The following is a 20655-nucleotide window of genomic DNA, read 5'->3' as shown; positions in this document are numbered from 1 at the left end:
GCCCTAGGGGCAGGAAGTAAGACATACACAGTACAGCTGAGGCAACTGGCCAGTCAGTTCACTGTATGCAACTGATGGCTGGAGTAAAAAATTAGGCTGAGAGATAGGAGGTGGGTCAGAAGAGCTATCTAGGACCAGTGAAATAAATGCTGTAATAAAGCAATGTGTAAAATATTATGGAAATTTACATGGAAAAGAAGAGACAATCCTTAAGCTTTGAGGCATGAGAAAAGGGCTGAGGGCTTACTGTAATTGCTTTATCCACTTGCTACCCTTTCTTTTTCAATATCAGATTAATTATGCTCATTATCTTCTGTCCTCCAAAAGCCTAACATTTAAAAAAGGAGCAAAAGGAGGAGAAGGAGGGGAAATTAAATGTTTTTTTTTTCCTGTGGCAAAAAACCTTTTTAACGTTTAAAAAAAGTAGCTTGGAGCCAAAAATAAAAAGCACATTTCCCTTCAGACTGTGACTTACACTTTCCTGGAGCTGGGAAAAAGCATGAGAATGCACCTGAATAAATATGCACATTGTGTAATCTATTTAGGTGGTGAGAAGAGAGAATCTGCTTGACACTGCAGTGAACAATTCAAATCACAGCAAAGAAATGCATTTATGCATATTTTAAACAAAAGGATGATTATTCTTTCATGGTCCTGAAGTTGAAAAACAAATTTGAAATGGCTATTACAAACACCCACTCTCAAATAAAAGTTTCTTGGATACAAGTTTCTAGGATATATCATTTGTACCTGACTAATGGACAAGCTTTCCGAAATTCTGTAGTTGATATGCATGTTCCTTTCAAAAGAAAATGTTTATATAATGTATTTTTGCTTGCTTGGTATTGGAAGAAAAGGAAATGCCTTATCTAGATGAAAGAAAGTTAAGAGATGTTTAAAAAACATCTAAACAAATTTTAAAAAGATACACATTAGGTTTGAGAAAGCTCACAAGCTACAACATTCAAATTCAGTATTTTATATTGTTGTGATTGTATCTATCATATTTGTGCTTCATTTTTATCCATATTATAAACAGTTATGATTTATATCTGAAACTGTGATTCACAGTGTTCGATTCACTTCTAAAATCAAGATGCTTTAAAATATATCTTGTTTTTATTTTGATAGTTTTATATGCATTTATAAAATTATTCAGGTAATTTATAAATAAATCGTCCTAGGTTATTTAAAATATGCCATTCGTATCCAAAATAGGCAGATCGTTTCTATATCAAATTAATTAGTTGCTATTGTCAGTTTTAAGAATAATTTCTCAATTTATCTAAATGCCTAACACTGCCACCATGATGTGTAGTCAGGATACTTAATAATACCTTTTGTAAAAGTTAGCATTTATCTTACACCAGCTCTCTTTTTAGATAGAGAACATATATAAGAAATGAGTAAGTCGATAAGCCACATTTAACCATCACTAGTGATTGTTCAATGGAAACATATAAACTCAATGTAAACTTGAAGTTAATTCCATTTAATTTACAGCTTATTTTATAATAGTATTTTATTAAGGAATTAATTTACATATAGTAAAATCACAAATCTAAACATACAGCATGAGGAATGTTGACAAATATATGCAGCTACATAACCATCATCCAGATCAAAATACAAAACATTTCAATCACCCCAGAAAATTTCCTCAGGCCCCTTTTCCATTCAATTTGAATTCCCTGCCCTCACTCTAAGCAGCCACTGTTCTGGTATCTATCATCAAATACTAGTTTTGCCTGGAAGCGGCTTTAATATAAAAGTAATTAGATAGTATGTTATGTTTGGTTTGTTTTGCTCAACTTAATGTTTTTGAGATTCATACAGGTTGTTGCATGTATCAGCAGTCCTTTTTTAAATGAACAGTATTCCACTGACTATATTGCAGTTTGTCTATCCATTTTCCTATGGATGGAAATTTCACTGTTTACAATTTTGTGCTATTATGAATAAAGCTGCTATGAGCAGTCATTTTTCTGGGGTATATATCTAGGAATGAAATGGTTGAATCACAAGGTAGTGCAAGACAGTGCTCTAGGTGGCCTTGGACAACCTCAATTGTTCCCCCTTTTTCACTTGTAGTTTTCAACAATAACTGTACTGTGTGCTGGGAATGCAACATCCTGGACTAAGTGACTCTGAGAAACATTGTGACTTTACAGATGAAATCATCTACAAAGAATCATATATTTTCTTGTTAATCATATACAATTTGCCACAGATACTATATTTTCAGTGACTTCTATGAAAATATTTGTTGTTGAAATGTATGCATGACATCTTAAAAAATTGATATTTATTTTTTGTTTATCTTAAAAGGTATAGAGGAAAAAAATGATCGGTATGGTTATCTATTACTCCTATATATCACATTTCTCTATTAGCCACAGGTCTGATTCCGGTTGTTTCCACTCTTCTCCAAGCAGTGTGTTAAAATTGAAAGACTTGAAGTATTCTAGGCAATGGCTAAAAGCAAAGAAAAAGAAGGTGGGAATTGAAATGAATTATGCATTTGTGAAATAGTTGTCCTGAAGGGCTATTTATTTTGTCACAATTGTAATACAACATTCTATTTTAAGCAATACTAAAGGTAAGATATATTTTATATGTACAGTTTTCTCACTCTAGCTGTCAAACACTCAGCTCTGAAAACATTCACCTGCATCTCAAAGCACTCTTCTTTCAATTCTGCAAATAACTCCCTCACAGCTGAAGGGAGAAATCAGTTCTCAAAACATAACTCATTCCATCCAGCTTTAAACAAATCATATTATACTCTTGCATATGTTTTTATATTCAAACTTTGATATAATTTATATCAGTCATATAAGCAATTGTTTTGAAAAGTTTCAGTTCCATTGATAAGATAGACTTCTTAATTCCCTTCTCTGCTGAAGCAAGAGAGGTTAATGTAAAAGAGTATTAATCCCAGTTCTTTTCTTTCGAGGAAAACCACTTAACTACATTAAGAAGCTTTCTCTTGTGGCTTAATGAGGAGAGAAAGGCTTAGCTAACATGCTGCAGTGGAGCCCCACTCTGTAGGAAGTCACTCTGCCTTGGCTCTGTCCTGGCCAATGTATAATCGTACTTCCCCCTAAGATAAGCTTCCAAATAATGTATGAATGAAGAGCCTGAATATAGGAAGGTATTAGCTGATGAAGAGCCAGAGAGACATGACGTCTTGATATGAGGACCTTGAGTCAGTTGCAAGTACATGTTTGTCTCATTCTGCCCACCTGGCCAGGATAAGTCAGTTTTTGAGTCACAATTGTCAATCCCAGAGTAAGAGATTAAGGAAAAAGCAGTGAAGGATAAGAAAAAGGAAGGGGAAAAAAAGACTAGGTAAAAGCTATGTCAGGATTGGGGAGAAAGGCAAAGGGAAAAGGGGAAAAAATATCAAGCAAAATAAAGAAATATGCTAGAAGTGATAAAGACAAAGAAGCATAAAGTAAGAGCATGGCAGGAAGGAGAAGGCAAACGGAGAGGAAGGACGATGCAGCACATTCCACAGGTTAAAAGGCAGGAATATCCATCTACCATAGTGCAATGCTCACTAGGATGTCTCTGTTAGGTTCTTCCAAATGCCCAGACTCACGAGACTACCTTGGCCATAGTGAGTATACCTAGAGAGATATAGAGCAGCAATCACAGCTTGCCCCAGGACAGCATCTGGCTTTCCTCCCTAAAGGAGTAGTCCTTGCAGAAGTCCATGAAGCATTCATAAGGCTGGCCAGGAGCTCTAGTCTGCCTATGTGAGAGCTACAGGTGCAAGGAAACAAGACTCAAATTGAGAAAGCATAGCAGATACCTTGGCTCAAATGCCTGCTGCCCCATGAGAGCAATATCTCTTGGAATAACTCCATAGCCATAGCTTCCAGGGTTCCCACAGGGAACATGACTGTTACAGGGGAATCCCAAAGCCATGCTGTCTCCATCATATATTTATAGTTCATCCAAAATTATTCTCAGTCCAGATGTAATTTGCCACTTAAGGGTCATTTTTATCGTAAGCAGTGTTGCCTAGAAACATAGTTGATATTTTTATCCTTATGAGGTTACCAGAAGAGGAGAACTAGAGAGATAACTGAAGATTAGATTTCCTTGTAACAGGGGACCGTTTGTTCACACCAGGAAACATTGATGCCTCTGGCCCTTTAGCTCTGAAAGAAATTTTAAATGAATTTGTGACCATACTTCTATATCAGCTATTACAACATTTACTTTTCTCACATGCAAACAACACTTTTCTCATACCACTATGGAAAAATAAGTGCTCTACTGACAGTAGTGAGAGAGATTATGACAGTCCAAAGTTTTCCAAGTATTTTCTGAGGACCATCAGTGAACATTGGACTCTACTAGATACTTGTGCACATATGTCGTCTTCTTTGATCAAAAGTGTTACTTCTGCTCCACTAAGAATTAATTTAGAAAAAACTCGTGTATTTGGAACATATCTTCATTTATTTTCTACTTACAAATCAGGTTTTTGTCCTTGCTGCAGTTCATGCTGAGGTACAGGGTAAAGAGCTTCATAACTTCGTTTATCTTTTGATCCATGAATTGCAAATGAATTGAATTTTGTCACATTTGGTGGAAAATAACTCCAAGGGAGATAAGCTTTGCCTTCCCATTTTGTCTCTCCTCTGGACACTCTGAACGATAAAGGAAGTTCTTGCTACAGAAACAACATGTGAAACACAAAAGATAAAATTGGGCTTACACTTTAAACATAGAAATATGTGTATTACTGTGTACATAATGATTTTGCCTCCTATTTTTATTTACTTACTTTCCACACATTTCTTCTTCCAGAAAGTAAAAGCACTAAATGCTGTCCGTGGCTGTCAAAATTAAGATTCCTCATGAGTGTTTGAAAAACATGAATGTTATTTTCTTCACTATCCTTTATACATGGAATGTGTGTGCTTGCAACTAATTTTCCAAATAATTAAAAGATGCAGGCTGAGCATGGTGGCTTATGCCTGTAACCCAGCACTTTGGGAGGCCAAGGCGGGCGGATCACGAGGTCAGGAGATCAAGACCATCCTGGCCAACATGGTGAAACTCCGTCTCTACTAAAATACAAAGAAAAAATTAGCCAGGCATGGTGGCGTGTGCCTGTAGTCCCAGCAACTTGGGAGGCTGAGGCAGGGGAATCGCTTGAACCCGGGAGGTGGAGGTTGCAGTGAGCCAAGATAGCGCCACTGTACTCCAGCGTGGCAACAAAGCGAGACTCTGCCTCAAAAAAAAAAAAAGATGCAATATTAATATTGGATAATTATAGGGAGAGCCAGTGTGTTCAGTTGCTTAGAAATGACATCTTTGGGTTTACCACTCTCCAGACAACTGCCACCAAATGCATAAAGTTTCATGTTTAGATTGCTTTTTCTATTCTTTAAAGAAACAATTATATAAAATACTTCATTTGGTTAGATGATACAAAGTATGAAAAAAGGTCAGAGAGATACCATGTTATTTGGAGTTTTTTATAAAACGAGTTTCAAAAACTAAAGCAAGCAACCATTTCCAAGTCTGAATTCAACAACTTTAATAAAGGTTATTTCTGTAAGAAAACTATCTGGTAGCTCATTAGGAAAATAAAAAATGCAAAACATAGACAGTCTACAACTAGTCAACAGGCTAAAGATTTTAATCTTTGTCTATTTTTTTCACACACGGTCCTCAACATGTCTGCCTCTTGTGTTTTCCTGCTTTCTACCATTCATTCAGCATCATGTTTTCAAAAAGGAACACAGTATATTTTCCAAGGGAAATTCTAATAACAGTGTACAATTGGGACTAGCCAGGTCATTAAGAACCAAAGGATTTCATGTATTTACATGAAGCAAATTCACTAACTCTAGAAAAACCTATATATTAAGACATTTCTATACAGGTACTCTTTTGAGAGCTTTGCAAGGAGGATTTCCTTCAGTAAACTATTCTAATAGAAGCCAAGTATTCTTTTCCATTTGAAAGTCTTCTGATTATTTTTATTGTTATTATGCAGCCTTAGGAGTACATCCTAGGAGTAAAAATTCTTGCAAATAAAAAAAAAAATTCTTCCTGTTGCTTTCGTAGAGGTTAATAAACTGTTACAGGAAATGACTGCTTGAAGCAAAACTATGATTCTTGATTATTAACTATCCTGATACATAAGAAACCAAACTACTCTGTGAATTTTTTTAACCTTTAAAATCTATTAATTTTATACACAATGATTACTGTGTAATTTCTTAACAAGAGAGAATCTAATTATTCTATTCATCTAGTGTTGACATCACTTTATGAAAATGAACCAATATTATCATCTAATAAAATTAAAACTAAGGGCAAAATTTTAGGATATCCAAGTTCTTTACTGTTCTCTAGACAAATTATGAATGTTTGCCTTAGTTTTCTCACCTGTAGGGTAAAAATAAGCACACAATAGTTGAAATTTTCTTACTTCTCATGGCAGTTTATGAGAATTAATCATATTTTTCAATAACAAATTTTGGCATGTTAGTTGAAATGTAACACACAAAGGTATATGATTACTCTTCTTAAAAAACATAATGCAAACAGCTAGACTTTTCTACATTAGATTTAGCTGAATATCAAAATAAAAGAAAATAAAAGAATATCTACAAATCCCATTTAAATCAATTGTTTGGAGCTCTCTGTCCAGCCTACAAAAGGAGTAATGGCTTCTGAATGTTAGACACTGAGAGGCATTTAAATGGCATTTCAAATGAATAACTGCAATATAAAGAAATATTTCATTATTAAATACTTTATTAATTTTAAATGTGCTATAATTTAGATAATAGGTGTACATCTACAGGAAAAAAGAAATAGTTTGCCAACCAGGTAAACAGGATTCCCAAGAGACAGTTAAACCTGAACAAAGAGAGTCCAAGGTTAATATTTTTAATGAGTCTAAGAAAATCTATATGTGATTTAGTTTTTAAACCCTGGCACTGAATGCAAAAGTGACACAGCATATACTTAATAAATGCATGATGAATAAAGAATGAATACATGAATACATAATTATGTAATACATAAAATTAAAGTTTCATCTAGTCATTTAAAAATCCCCTAAAAGAAACATTTTTATAAGCTAGCTCAATTAATTATACCCATATCTCTCCTTTTATTTCTGAACAGCTATATTATAATAATGCAAATTTATTGCGTAATGAGTTTTTGTTTTATAATGACTTTTCGTTTTGAAAAAAATTATCTTGAAATTTATTAGAAAAATCTACATTAATGAACTGAAAATATTGACATAGGATTTTCAAACATTTAGAATATGAGTATATTCTAAACATACATTCTAAATATGTGCTCTGTACTTGAAACTAAGAAATATATAAAAGCATATCATTCAAGCAAATTCAGAGTACCATTCTTACTCTGGAATTAATGAGCTTTTACTATATCATTTATAACTAGAAAATAATACGTTCAAATTATGTAGTAATAAGTAAGAAAAAACATTTTATACTTACGGACAAAGTTCAACTTCTAAATATTGCTCAGTTATATCATTCAAGAAAAATGCTTCCACAACTTTTGAAAACAGAGATATAACATATTGAGATATTTAATATTGCTTTCCAACAATAAATAATTTATTCCTTTAGAATATAAAATGAATTAACTATTCTTAATTATAATACTATCCCCAATAGGAAAAAGAGCAAAGAAAATAGACATTGCCTGGAAGAAGAAATATATAGGAAATAAATCATCAACAATTTTCTCACATATCAGATTGCCACATATTGAAAAGATTAATTAAAACTAGTGCTGGTCAGGTTGTAAAGAAATAAACATTATCACATAAACTTTGAGCCAGTTATCTTCTTCTAGGAATTTATCTTAAGAAAATAATCTGACAACTGGGAAAAGAATTAAGTATAATGCCATTCATTAGAGTACTGTTCAAAAATTAGAAATGATCTAAATGATTATCTCCTATTACATAAGATTATCTCTTATTCTCTAAATACATCTCCTATTATACAGGAGAACTGTTAAGTAAATTATGGAATTCATATATTCCATAAACAATGGAATACAATGCAGCTATTAAAATCAAAGATACCATTAAATATTTGTTGATATAGGAAGATATCCATGATATTCGATAAGTCAGCTGCAGAACAGCAACCAAAATGTGCATGACATTAAAATTGCATGTGTGTCTATGTCTAGATGTCTGCAAAATGTGCACAAAAATGTTAATGACTGCATATCTGTGATTGCAGGAATTTAGGTAGGTGATCTTTCTTTTCTTTTTTATAATTTTCTGGAAATTTCTGAATATTGCTATTTTTAAAATTGTTTAATTTTGAACATATACATCTTTCTTGTAAATAATTAAAACAATATATATGAAGTAAAAAGTCAAAGTCCTTTTCTTCCCCTGCCAGACCTTTTCTATGCTTCTACATACTATTTTAATGACTGAATAGTAGTATTTTCTAGAATATTATAACTTACTCACTTAATCCTTTATGGATAGACATTTAGGTTGTTTCCAATTTTCCATGTGTTATTTTTATAATAAAATAGCTAAAATATAGACATAATTCTGCCAGCAATTCAGAGAATCTTATTGTCCCTTTTTAAATCTTTTATATAGACAAATTAGAATGTCTACTGTGATAGTTAATTGTATCTGTCAACTTAACTAGGCCATGGTATCCAGATATTTTGTAACATATTATTCTAGTTGTTTCTGTGAAGCCATTTTTTAAAGATGAGATTAACATTAAAATCAGTAGACTTTTAGTAGAGCAGGTTTCCCTCTATAATGTGGCTGGGGCTTATCCAATCAGTTTAAGGTCTTCATAGAAAAAAAGACTGACCTCCCTCAAGAGAGGAATTCTACCAGCAGACAGCCTTCAGATTTGAACTGCAACATAGACTCTCCAGCTGGCTGACTGAAGACCCAGGGAAGAGTGGGTTTTCCAGCCAGTTGACTGAAGACCCAGGGAAGAGTGGACTTGCTAGCTGCCACAATTGTGTGAACTAATTTCTTAAAATAGATCTCTCTCTTTCTCTCCATATATATAAAATAGATAGGTACATACATACATACATAAGCACACATACTCTCTCTCTCACTATACATACATGTGTGTATATATATCACACACACACACACACACTCAGATGCACATATATATCTTCTGCTTTCTACTTTCCATCATCACCTTACAAATACTTTTGCAGCTTCTCTGTATTAAACACTATATCAGATTCTGGAAATATCATTTTTGGCTTATAATCTAATCAGATACTAAAGTGGAAAATTTTAATAAAAGTTCCAAAATGGAGAATGCATGCATTGCTACAGGAAAAAATAGAAAACAGATGTTTAGCTCAAAAAAGTGGTTTAGTGAAGGATTCCTGGAGAAGTTGCTATTTAAGCTCTGTCTTGAAAGATGATTTGGAACTAGGTGAAGAATGATAGAAACAGCATTCTAGGGCAAGACAACAGTAAAATCAAGGGTACACAATTAGGAAATACTGTAGCTTATTTAAAGAACTATGAACAGTTCAGTCTTACCAGGCAAACCTTTCAATGTAGGAGAAGCTGGTGGTGCTACAGAGAATAAGGGGCCAGGTCATGGAAAGTCTTATACAGAGATCATATTAAGAAGGACAAAACTTACCTTGAGAGGAAAAGGATGCTGAGAAGGTTTTTAGGTAGCTGAAGGATGAGTTTAAATTTTCATTTTAGATATAGCAGTCCAGCTTCTAAATGAAGAATGGGCTTAAGGGCTAAAAGACTATTTAGAAGGCTCTGCCCTAACCAAGGTAAAAGATGATGAAAGCCTAACTTTTGGCAAGGATAGTGGGGATAAAAGAGGAGATACTGAGTTAGAGGAATATTTAGGAGGCAAAACTGATGGGACTTAGTAAATAAATCCAAATAAGGGAGAGAGTGTCAAAGAAGGATATCTTAGAAAGATCTTACAATTTTTTAGATTTGGTGATTTAATGTATTGTTAGTACCATTTATTGATATTGGGCAATTAGGTAAAGAACTGGTTTATGAAAGAAGTAGGTGAGTTGAGATTAGAATTTGTTGAGTTTCATGTCTGTAGTGCCTCTAGAAGGTAAGTCACATTAGTGTGTATTCCATTAGGAAGATGATATATACCTGTTTTGTATCAATAAAAGACAATATATATTTAACATATGACAAATTAACACTGACAAAATGTGTGCTTACAAATGGCATAAACTAGACATATTGACTAGAAGATTCATCAAAATCTTCTTTGAAGAAATGGGACATGAATTAGATCTTGAACTATGCATTAGAGGCAGGGGGAATAGAATGAGAAGGTACATATGTTAAGAGATTTTGGTTGAATATGGTGGCCCAATTCATAAGTGTGCTGAAAGCTTAAAGGAAGGGTTTGAACTTTATCCTAGGGATAGTAATGATTTATCATCTGGGAAATGGCATCATGAAGAGTATTTCAGAAAGATGAATCTGATAGCTTAATTAGGATACAGTAGAAGGAGATCATAGAGCAAACCTGAAACAGTGTAATTTTATGTCATGTCTTAATTTGATATGTGAGACGAGTTGCCAGGATAAAGTAAAAACTACATTTCGTATTGAGGTTGATAGTGTTTCTACAATAAGTAAAACACTCCAAATCTTCCATAAAGAAGATTTGTAATGTTAGAGTGGTAATTTAAAGATACTTAAATGCAAAACAGGAATCCTGAACTCTTCTCAGCATAGGTAACAGAAATAAAGGAAGAAAATAAGGCAGCAATAAAAAAATCTGGATTTGTGGCCAGGCAAGGTGGCTCACGCCTGTAATCCCAGCACTTTGGGAGGCTGAGGTGGGCAGATCATGAGGTCAGGAGATCGAGACCATCCTGGCTAACACAGTGAAACCCTGTCTCTACTAAAAATATAAAAAATTAGCCAGGCGTGGTGGCAGGTGCCTGTAGTCCCAGCTACTAGGGAGGCTGAGGCAGGATAATGGCATGAACCCAGGACGTGGACCTTGCAGTGAGCCGAGATTGCGCCACTGCACTCCAACCTGGGCAACAGAGTGAAGCTCCATCTCAAAAAAAAAAAAAAAAAATCTGGATTTGTAATTGCCATTTTTTAACTGTTTTTGTTATATAGTTAAAGTCACATAGGTAATGGAGAAAAAGTCAGAATGAGAGATTGGTAGGAAATATCAGAAACTGTACATGTCAATTGCTCAGAAGCACTTACTTCCCAACAGCAGGATAAAATAATAGTTCTGTGAGAGGTTATTATAAGAAGATTTATGTTTGCAATAAAATACAGTACTTCCACTTACCTTCATAATCCCACAGTTCATTGAAAGGTTTTCCTGGTTCTCCAAGTGGGGCTGGAGGATCATTGAAAAATGGAGCACTAATGTCTATCACCACTCCTCTGTCACCTGGATTCAGCCTGATAAATACGGGCTCATGCTTCACTGGAAAACCATCCCAAGTGTGTTCAATTTTAAAATCCATCTGAAGACTCTAAAAGAAAATATGTTAAAACAAACTCTTTAACAATATACAAATGTTTTCTTTAGTTGGAAATGAAATGAAAATTTCAATGCCAAACAGCAGACGGGAAAGGCAGCAGAGTGGCAAGAGCACAGTCCTGGGAGTCAAAAGGCTATCTTGTGTTGTGCCAAAGCACAGACTCTGAGTTCTAGTCTAAAATAGGTAACTAGTTCCTAGAGGTTTTAAAACTTCTAGATTTAACACTTTTTTATTTAACTTTGTTTTTAATTGCTGCCATAGAAACACTATCAACCTCAACATGAAAAGTGATAAAAGTGTTAAAAGTCTAGATTTGGCTCTAGTGCTGTTGTAAACAGTGCATCAAAATCATTTTTTTAATTGTAATTAAGTCTACTGCAAAAATTGTTAATATACTTAACTGTAACTATAAGCACCATGGGTTCTTATGTCATCCTTTGTCTTTTATTTATTGTAAAGTGTGCAGGTGTCTCAGTTACTGGATCCTCTGGGAATCAAGATCTTTATAATAAAATTCAACTTAGTTAAAAAAAACTCCATAAATCAGTAGAAGAAGTGCTGTTAACACCTGTTCTTTTGGCCAAAATCCTTTTCTTCATGGGGGTTGGGGATGGGGAGTTCCAATCATTTAAAAGTTAGTAGAGTTGAATTTTGCCTTCCTTTGTCCCAGCATATACACTTTCAGTTTTAATATTTTAACTGTTAAATGACTGCTTGCTTGGTTAATTACCTCTCTCCAACTGAAAAATGGGAACAGAATCTGCAATCATTTAAACTTTGAAATAGACTAAGTACCTACAAAAAAGCAATTTTTGCATTTTAAATTAGTATTCTAAGTATTCAATAGAAGGACACAGTCTTGTAATGCATTGATAAAATCACATTTTTGAATACTATGGATTGGGCATTTTCTAAACATTGTCTCATTTAATTGCAGTACAAACTTGCAGAGAAACTATTACTATCCTCATTACAAACGGAACAGATTTGTCCAAGGTCACGTGACTAGCATATCTAGAAATTAAACCAATGTCAACAATGTTTTCCCAGATGAAGACATTTCAGGAATCTGCAAGGAGGTGAAAATTTTATTTTAGGAGTGGTGGACCCCCCAAATTATACTAGATCCTATGTTTTATCCAAAAGATAATCTCACTTAGTACCTGATAACCTTTCCAAACTGTAACTTCTTTAATCTGAAATCTTTGAATGCATTCCTTTGCTTCATAAGTTATTTACAGTCTTTTACTGTAATTAATGAAGTTGCTAAATTTGGAATAAATTTAATTCAGTGAATATGTATTGAAAACCTCCTACGAGCTAAGCAGTGGGAGATCCAAATGTATAAGCTCTGTGTAACATAAGAAATCCAAGACTTCTAAAAACCTTTTTCTAAAACATATAGCTTTTACTAATTTTCACTATATGCTCACAAATTTTACTAGATAATCTCTAAAATTAAACAATTCTGGTATTATAACCCATTTGTAGAAAGCTAATAGCATTTCAGAAGAAATGTTCAGCAACTCATATTCTTCATTATTGATAGAAGCTCAATGAGTGATAAGACTATATAAATTGATTCTGATTTAAGTGGATTGTATGGAATAAAATACCTCAATAATAAATTTATTTTCTTTAGTTGAAACATCAAAGCATATTCTACAAAAAAAATGTATAATCCTCTATCCTAAATTTTGGTAGTAATAAGTATCCTCATGCAGCATATAGGAAGAAATATGAATAAATCAAGACGTTAGAAATGCTGAATGACTGATTCTGACACCAATAGGCTGAGAGAAAATGAGTGATAAGACTATATAAATTGATTCTGATTTAAGTGGATTGTATGGAATAAAATACCTCAATAATAAATTTATTTTCTTTAGTTGAAACATCAAAGCATATTCTACAAAAAAAATGTATAATCCTCTATCCTAAATTTTGGTAGTAATAAGTATCCTCATGCAGCATATAGGAAGAAATATGAATAAATCAAGACGTTAGAAATGCTGAATGACTGATTCTGACACCAATAGACTGAGAGAAAATGCTATTCTCCTAATTTAGAGCTTGATAATTCTTGACAATTTTGGCAATATATACCTTAGCTACTAGGAAGTTCTGGTAGATTCACTTATTCTTCATACAACCACCAAATCCACAAAAATTCTGCATACATTAAAGAGATCCCTATCTTAATCAGTGGGTTTCCACTAGGGACTTCTTAATTCCCAGCACATTCAGGCAATCAATTCTATGTCTAAATGGAATAAAACCATATCCAGTGATATCCAGTGATATCCAGTGATATGCTACTAAAAGTGGCCTATCATTTCCATGCACACATGGTGGTGGGTCTCATGGTCAGAGTGCGGTAGACTTTATAGCAGGTGTGTCCAATCTTTTGGCTTCCCTGGACCACATTGGAAGAAGAAGAATGTGTGTCTTGGGCCACACATAAAATGCACTAACACTAACAATAGCTGATGAGCCAAAAAAAAAAAAAAAAATCACAATACAATCCATAATGTTTACAAATTTGTGTTGGGCTGCATTCTAAGCTGTCCTGGGCCACATGTAGCCCATGGGCCTTGGGTTGGACAAGCTTGCATAGGTTTCAAACTACTTCAAAATGTAATTTTATCTGGAAGATAAGAAGTAAAAGATAAAAGCAAAGTTACCATTGTTAAGAATTAGGTAGTGAGCACCTCAAACCTTTCTACTGGTTCCTTCTGCTTTTCCCCCCTAAGGTTTCTTTGAGCATTATTTGAAAATTACTGCAAAAAATAGTGACTAGACTTCCACAAGTAGGGAATAGGGCATGGCTGATCAGTCCAAAGACAGAATATAATTTTGGCTTTAATTACATAAACAACTTTCGTTTCTTATTGCAATGACAAATTTGTTTTTTTTTTTAACTTTATATCGCTTAAAGAACAATGACGTCAATCTAAGTATGCATAATATTTATAAAAATTAACCTAAAAAGTATAGTCCGTCCTGCCCAGTAGTTAACAGTCTAGTTTAAAACTAACATAAACTAGAGACAGATGATTCTCCCTCTGTAATCTTCTGAGATTTAACCCCCACAACCTTTCAATTTCTTTGTATTTGAACATGTGTTCATTAAGTAAAGACAACTTAATTGTCAATGTCCTTCACCTCTTGGGCTAGCGCTCCCCTCCTGGTCATTCTCTATTAACCTGTACACTGCTCTATTTCTATTCTTACATGGCAATTACATGGCATTACATATTTGTTTATTGACTCCCTGAACCCAGCTAGAATGCCTATAAGTGATGGTTACTATTTATTTGTTGAGTGAACAATTTTTCTAGTCCCTGGATCTAACACTCTAGATTTTGTGCAGGAGAAATCTACTGTGTTCGTGGTATCATCATCTCATTTAACACTACATATCAGATCAATACAATGGCTAATAACAAAGATAATAAGCCCAGAAATTCCCTTCAATTTAGTTTATCAAGCATTTATTAAGCACTCATCTTATTTCAGGTACCATACCAGGTGCTGGGGAAATAATATATAATAAGTCTACAGGAGTTTGGGATGGTTCTCATGTAACTAATCAATGAGGTACCCGTTTCCAACATCAGTTGGTTCATTTTGCAGTCCAATTTAATTCAGTGGGATCCTTATACCAGAGTAAGTTTTAGATGAATCAAAGATTTAAACATAAAAATCAAAATCATATAAAAACAGGAAATAAAAAGAGAGTTAAATAAAATCTTATAGTAGTAAGGTAGGAGATGAGCTGGGCTTGTTTTCTGAGCACCAAGGTCCCACTGATTGAAACAGAATCTTATCAAAACAAGATGCAGCAAAGAAACTGGCCACAACAGCTAAAACCAAGATGGCAACAAAAGTGATCTCTAGTGGCCGTCACTGCTCATTATACATTAATTATAATGCAGTAGCATGCAAAAAAAACTCCCAACAGTGGCATGACAGTTTACAAATGCCATGGCAACTCCTAGAAGTTACCTTATATGGTTTAAAAAAGGGAGGAACTCTCAGTTCTGGGAACACTTCCTACTTTTCTGGAAAATGCATGAATAACCCACCCCTTATTTAGCATATAACCAGGGAATTGTATGTATACAGCTGGCCAACAATTCATGGGAGCTGCTGCTCCTACTCTGTCTATGGAGCAGCCATTTTCCTGTAGTTTGTTGCTCTGATAAACTTGCTTTAGCTTGTGAATCCTTTCCTGCATGAAGCCAAGAACTCTCCTGGGCTGAGCCCCAAATCTGGGCTTTCCCTGCATTAGTAGAGAAAACCTTTTAAAATACAAACCAAAACCCAAACATTTTACTACATAAATATAGCAAAACTAACATGGATGCAGCTGGAGGCTATTATTCTAAGCAAATTAATGAAAGTACAGAAAACCAAATACCACATATTTTCACTTATAAGTGGAAATTAAACATTAGGTACTCATGGACATAAAGATGGCAACAACAGACACTGGGGACTACTAGAGGGGGGAGGGAAGAAAGGGGCAAGGGTTGAAAAACTAACTACTGGGTACTATGCTCACTACCCAGGTGATGGGATCATTCGTACCCCAAATCTCAGCATCATGCAATATAACCATGTGACAAACCTGCACATGTATCCCCTGGATCTAAAATAAAAGTTGAATTTTTTTAATAATAAATAAATAATAGTAAAAAAGCAAAAACCTCCTTCCCAAGTTCCCTTTACTCCAAAAGCCTATCATTAACAAAATCAAAAGTCTGGGGAAAAGTATATGCAATTCATACTTGATACAAATAACTAATTTCTTTAATGCACAAAGAGCTCCTAGAAATCAATAAGGAAAAGACCAACACTCCAACAGAAAAGTGACCAAAAATTATGAACAGCCAGTTCAGAGAGAAAATGCAAAATGTTCACTTATAATGACAGAAATGCAAACTAAAACCACAATAAATTACCATTTTTCACTTAGATTGGCAAGGATCAGAAAGTCTGACAACAAGCTGTGTTAATGAGGGCATTGAGAAAAAAATCATATATTGCTAGTGAGGCATAATTGATATAGCCTCTGTGAAGAGCAATACGTCAATATCTATCAAAATAAAAATGCAACTATCCTTTGACAAAAATAAGTCTAGTTCTAGGAGTTACTATACCTGCACATATTCAAAATGACATAAGCGTTGAGGATATTTGTGGTAGCATTGTTCATAATAACAAAATGTTGGAAGCAACTTAAATACCCATCAGTAGAGGACTGGTAAAAAAAATTATGCTATACCATACAATGAAACACTGTATAACTGCTAAAATGAATGAGGCAGCTCTGAATTAACATCTATGCTAAAATATGTTGTGAAGTGAAAAAAATCAAGGTGCATTTATTTAATAAAAAGGAAGCTTATTTGCATATATGCTTGTGAGGCATACACTATCTCAGGAAACATCCAAGAAACGAGTGGTAACAGTGGTTGCTTCCCTGAAGGGAATTATCTGCCTGCAGATATGGGAAGGAGGAAGGCTTCCTTTCAACTTCATCACTTTTTAAAAACCTATCTGCATTTTACACTATGACAGACATGCATTACTATTTTAAGGTAACTGAACAGTTTAAAATTATTTTTTGGCCGGGCGCGGTGGCTCACACCTGTAATCCCAGCACTTTGGGAGGCCAAGGCAGGCGGATCACAAGGTCAGGAGATCGAGACCATCCTGGCGAACATGGTGAAACCCCGTCTCTACTAAAAGTACAAAAATTAGCTGGGCGTGGTGGCACGCGCCTGTAGTTCCAGCTACTCGGGAGGTTGAGGCAGAAGAATCGCTTGAACCCGGAGGCGGAGGTTGCAGTGAGCCGAGATCGCTCCACTGCACTCCAGCCTGGCAACAGAGCAAGACTCCGTCTCAAAAATATATATATATTTTAAGTCTAATTTAAGGCTGGGTCTCTTAAAAAGTGTATGGTGGCTGCCTCTTCTCCCCTTTATATTATATATGCTGAACGTTTCCGAAAAGTCATAATGCATATTATCAAGATGATTACTGTCCTGCAATGCAATTTTAAGTTTGGCTGTTTAGACTTTCTTAATACAATATTTATTGTTACTCTGTATGTTTCTACTTTTAACCTCTATTCTTCAAATTGCTCTTAAAACAAGTTAAAAAAATAAATTTTCAATTGTTCTGATTGCTTTATCTTTACCTGGAAAGACCTCTAAAAGGAAACGGAGGAAGAGAAAGGAGACCGAACACTGGAGCATTAAGAACCCAGGAAAAGAAAAAATGTCCGCAAAGTTTAAAAGAAATAAGTTATGGTAAAGGTGTTTTCTCAACCAAATGATCTGCAAGGAAAATTTCCAAATTCCTCTGCTCAACAAAAACGTCTTTAGTTTTTCTACAATAATGATTTCTTTTCAGTTTCCATACCTCCCCGAGGCCCCGCCCATTTATCAGAGAAACGGAGAAATGAGGAAGTCAGCCTGAAAGGGGGAGTACGCTCACTTAGCAGGAGACAGCTGAAAAGTAAAATACTTTTCAGTATTTTCCAGAGATCAAGCGAAAAACAAGACCTGGCGACGACGAAAGGAATGTCAGAGAGAAGAGGGAACAACTAGAGAACACAGACCACGAAGCTTTTCTCAAACACTGGCTTCTTTTTTTCAGCCGAGGTCACAGGAGAGGGATCGGCTTTAGGCTCCACCCAGCTGCCTACACGTTCTGGGGGAGGGGCTTAGAACACTGAAGCTGAGACGCTTGATTTTTCTAGGAAAGAAAGATGTTGAAGGGCCACACATGAACAACTGAAGACTTCTAATCGTTCCACTAAAGTTTGAGTGGTTCCCTAGAAGAAGGAAGGGTGATTCAGAAATATAAATACTGTGCAATAATTTGAAAATCAACTGTAAATCATTAAGATTACAATATAACATGTACAGAAATATTTCATTTAATACAACTAAAGGCTAACTGGCCATATAAGCAAAAACTATAAATTATATTATACCAGCTATAAACTATATTATACTATATTCCTGGGGAGGCATGTTCATAGCAGTTAACAATTGTGAAATTAGAACCATACTGCCTGGGTTCAAATCTCAACTCAGGCACTTGCCAGCTGTGTGATCTGTTCTGATCCTTGCTTAAACTTCTAACTTTGTATTCTTCCTGGTACTTTGCACAAAGTACTGGGTGCTCAATGTCAATTGATCAACCAAATGAATGTTAGTGAAATGTCACTAATTTTCAATCTATACAACTTTAGGGGTTTTCTTTATTGCAGAAAAGTCATATAAAAACATTAAATGGTGGCTTGACAAGAGTTACACACAAACTACATACATTTCCGCTTGTCATTCCTTGTACTCAATTTATACTAATAGATACTTTTCATGAACATCCACTGAATTCTTTCATTCCTTCCATCAGATATTTAATCAACTCTGTGTTCCAGGTATTATGATGGAGCCTGGAGACAAACTACAAAACATGATAGATAATGCAGGAAGGAGCATGAAGTAAGTACTAAGGTGACACCTACCTTGGGAGAAGTGGATAGAGAACTCAGGAGATGTGAAAAGGAGGAACATGAGAGGGGATCCTTTAAGGATAAGTGAAATCATCACAATTTTGTTTCCTAATGATGAAACTTATGTTGAAAATACTCCATTAAAATTCAACTACTAAAATCTTGTAACCACAAACACAAACGCAAAAACAAAAAACTATCATGATCATAATTATGATCATGTAAGCTAAAAAATTCGAGTGCAGACATAAAAGTTTTCACCTGAGATATTCACTTTATGTAAATACCACTCATCAATTATAGCCAGAAGGTATTTGCTTCCATCCAGTTTGGGTGTAAGCGTAGAGTTAAGTCTATAATTATTTATTTGATGCCAAGTAGAAATACGACAATATACAAGGTTCAAATGTGGGAGAAGTTACAAGCAAGTCCTTGGAGAGTCAGTGAGATGTTTATGAAGAAAGAGTCATATACTGAACTTCAAAAACGAGTTGGACCTTGCACACTCAATTTTCCCTTAGCTATAACGTTTACACAAAAAGTTTTTGTGTAAACGTTATAGCTACTAAAAATCAGAACAAGTTCAATTATCACCGACTCAAAGCTGGATTAGACCTTTTCAATGATTATTAAGCTACACATCCATATTTAACAGCTAGTCTTTAGAGGAAGGGACCATCTCATTCTATTAACAGTGAGTATTTAGTAAGGCCTTCAGATGCCTAACTGCATATATTTGAATACATTTTTTAAATTTCTTAACACATATCGCTAAGGTTACTTTGTTTATATGACATTATGAGTACGGGACAACAAAACTCTTAAGCTGTTAAACAGAAAGCCAAATCAAGCTGCATCTATGACATGCCTGTTTAGTGAAACTTTACTTCAGTCCATAAAAATACAATTTATTAAAAGCACAAAACTAGTGGCTAGCTTCAAGTTAACATTTTTGTTGCTAGTGGTGAGATTTCCTCTAATGTTAAATGATTTTTTTTAAAAAAATACGTTTTAAGTCCAGACAAAATTAATTTTCAAAAATGAAAATTGTAATCTATCCACAAATGTAAGTTTTACCGTTTTGTTTTTTGCAAAAAAAAGTACCTCTTATCTTTCCTTATATTTGAGGAAACAAGCTTATCTTTGAAGAAGTAGCTGCTGAATTTGCAAGATCTTTTGAGTACTTCTAACTACACGCTTTATTACTACACGGTTAAATATTTAAACAACAGTTGTCTCCTTTGTCTAAAGACCCACAAAGACCGAGAAGGTACTTACCTTCTTGAGATGACCAAATCCAAACCCAGAACTCCTCCAGAGGTACAGCCTTGGTGGGAGATTCTGAAGACGCCAGTCTGGCTTCTATCCCTAGCCGCAGGAACCTGCATCCTTTACTTAGTCCAGAAAGGCTTAGTGTATTAGTAACCCAAAGATAGTGAGGGCATTTAAACTGTGTATTTCATTCTCTACTCACGTTTGCATTTTGGTTTTTTGTTTGTTTGTTTGTTTTAAAGAGGTTGGGCCTCACTACCTGGAGACACTGTCCCACCAGTTTGGCCGCCGCGCCAAGC

At 34.6% G+C, this 20655-nt stretch overlaps 1 protein-coding gene across 5 annotated transcripts; it reads right to left on the bottom strand.

Moving 5' to 3' along the window:
• Nucleotides 1-1486: 1486 nt before the first annotated feature.
• Nucleotides 1487-20503, bottom strand: C3H4orf33 (chromosome 3 C4orf33 homolog). 5 transcript variants are annotated; one of them, XM_034959142.3, is made up of 6 exons: nt 20363-20503; nt 11352-11541; nt 7512-7572; nt 4802-4853; nt 4488-4687; nt 1487-4169 (listed from the first exon to the last, which is right to left on the bottom strand). In XM_034959142.3, the coding sequence occupies exons 2-6, from the start codon at nt 11530-11532 to the stop codon at nt 4082-4084; spliced, it is 582 nt and encodes a 193-aa protein (XP_034815033.1). In that variant the 5' UTR covers nt 11533-11541; nt 20363-20503; the 3' UTR covers nt 1487-4081. The 5 variants fall into 5 exon arrangements, with proteins under 5 accessions (XP_034815033.1, XP_014200220.1, XP_003823161.1 ...); XM_014344734.5 differs by having other exon boundaries at nt 1487-4029; XM_003823113.6 differs by having other exon boundaries at nt 1487-2475.
• Between the last annotated feature and the right edge of the window lie 152 nt (nt 20504-20655).

This window comes from Pan paniscus, chromosome 3 (genome assembly GCF_029289425.2).
Source record: "Pan paniscus chromosome 3, NHGRI_mPanPan1-v2.0_pri, whole genome shotgun sequence".
Taxonomy (NCBI): Eukaryota; Metazoa; Chordata; class Mammalia; order Primates; family Hominidae; genus Pan; species Pan paniscus.
This window is presented reverse-complemented; position numbering and strand designations above follow the sequence as displayed.

Coding starts and splice junctions, on each gene's coding strand:
- C3H4orf33 (XM_003823113.6), bottom strand. CDS start 11,532: ATGGATTTTAAAATTGAACACACTTGGGATGGTTTTCCAGTGAAGCAT. Junction 7,573..11,351: donor TGAACTGTGGGATTATGAAG/GTAAGTGGAAGT, acceptor TGTTTTCAAAAG/TTGTGGAAGCATTTTTCTTG. Junction 4,688..4,801: donor GAAGAAGAAATGTGTGGAAA/GTAAGTAAATAA, acceptor TTGTTTCTGTAG/CAAGAACTTCCTTTATCGTT.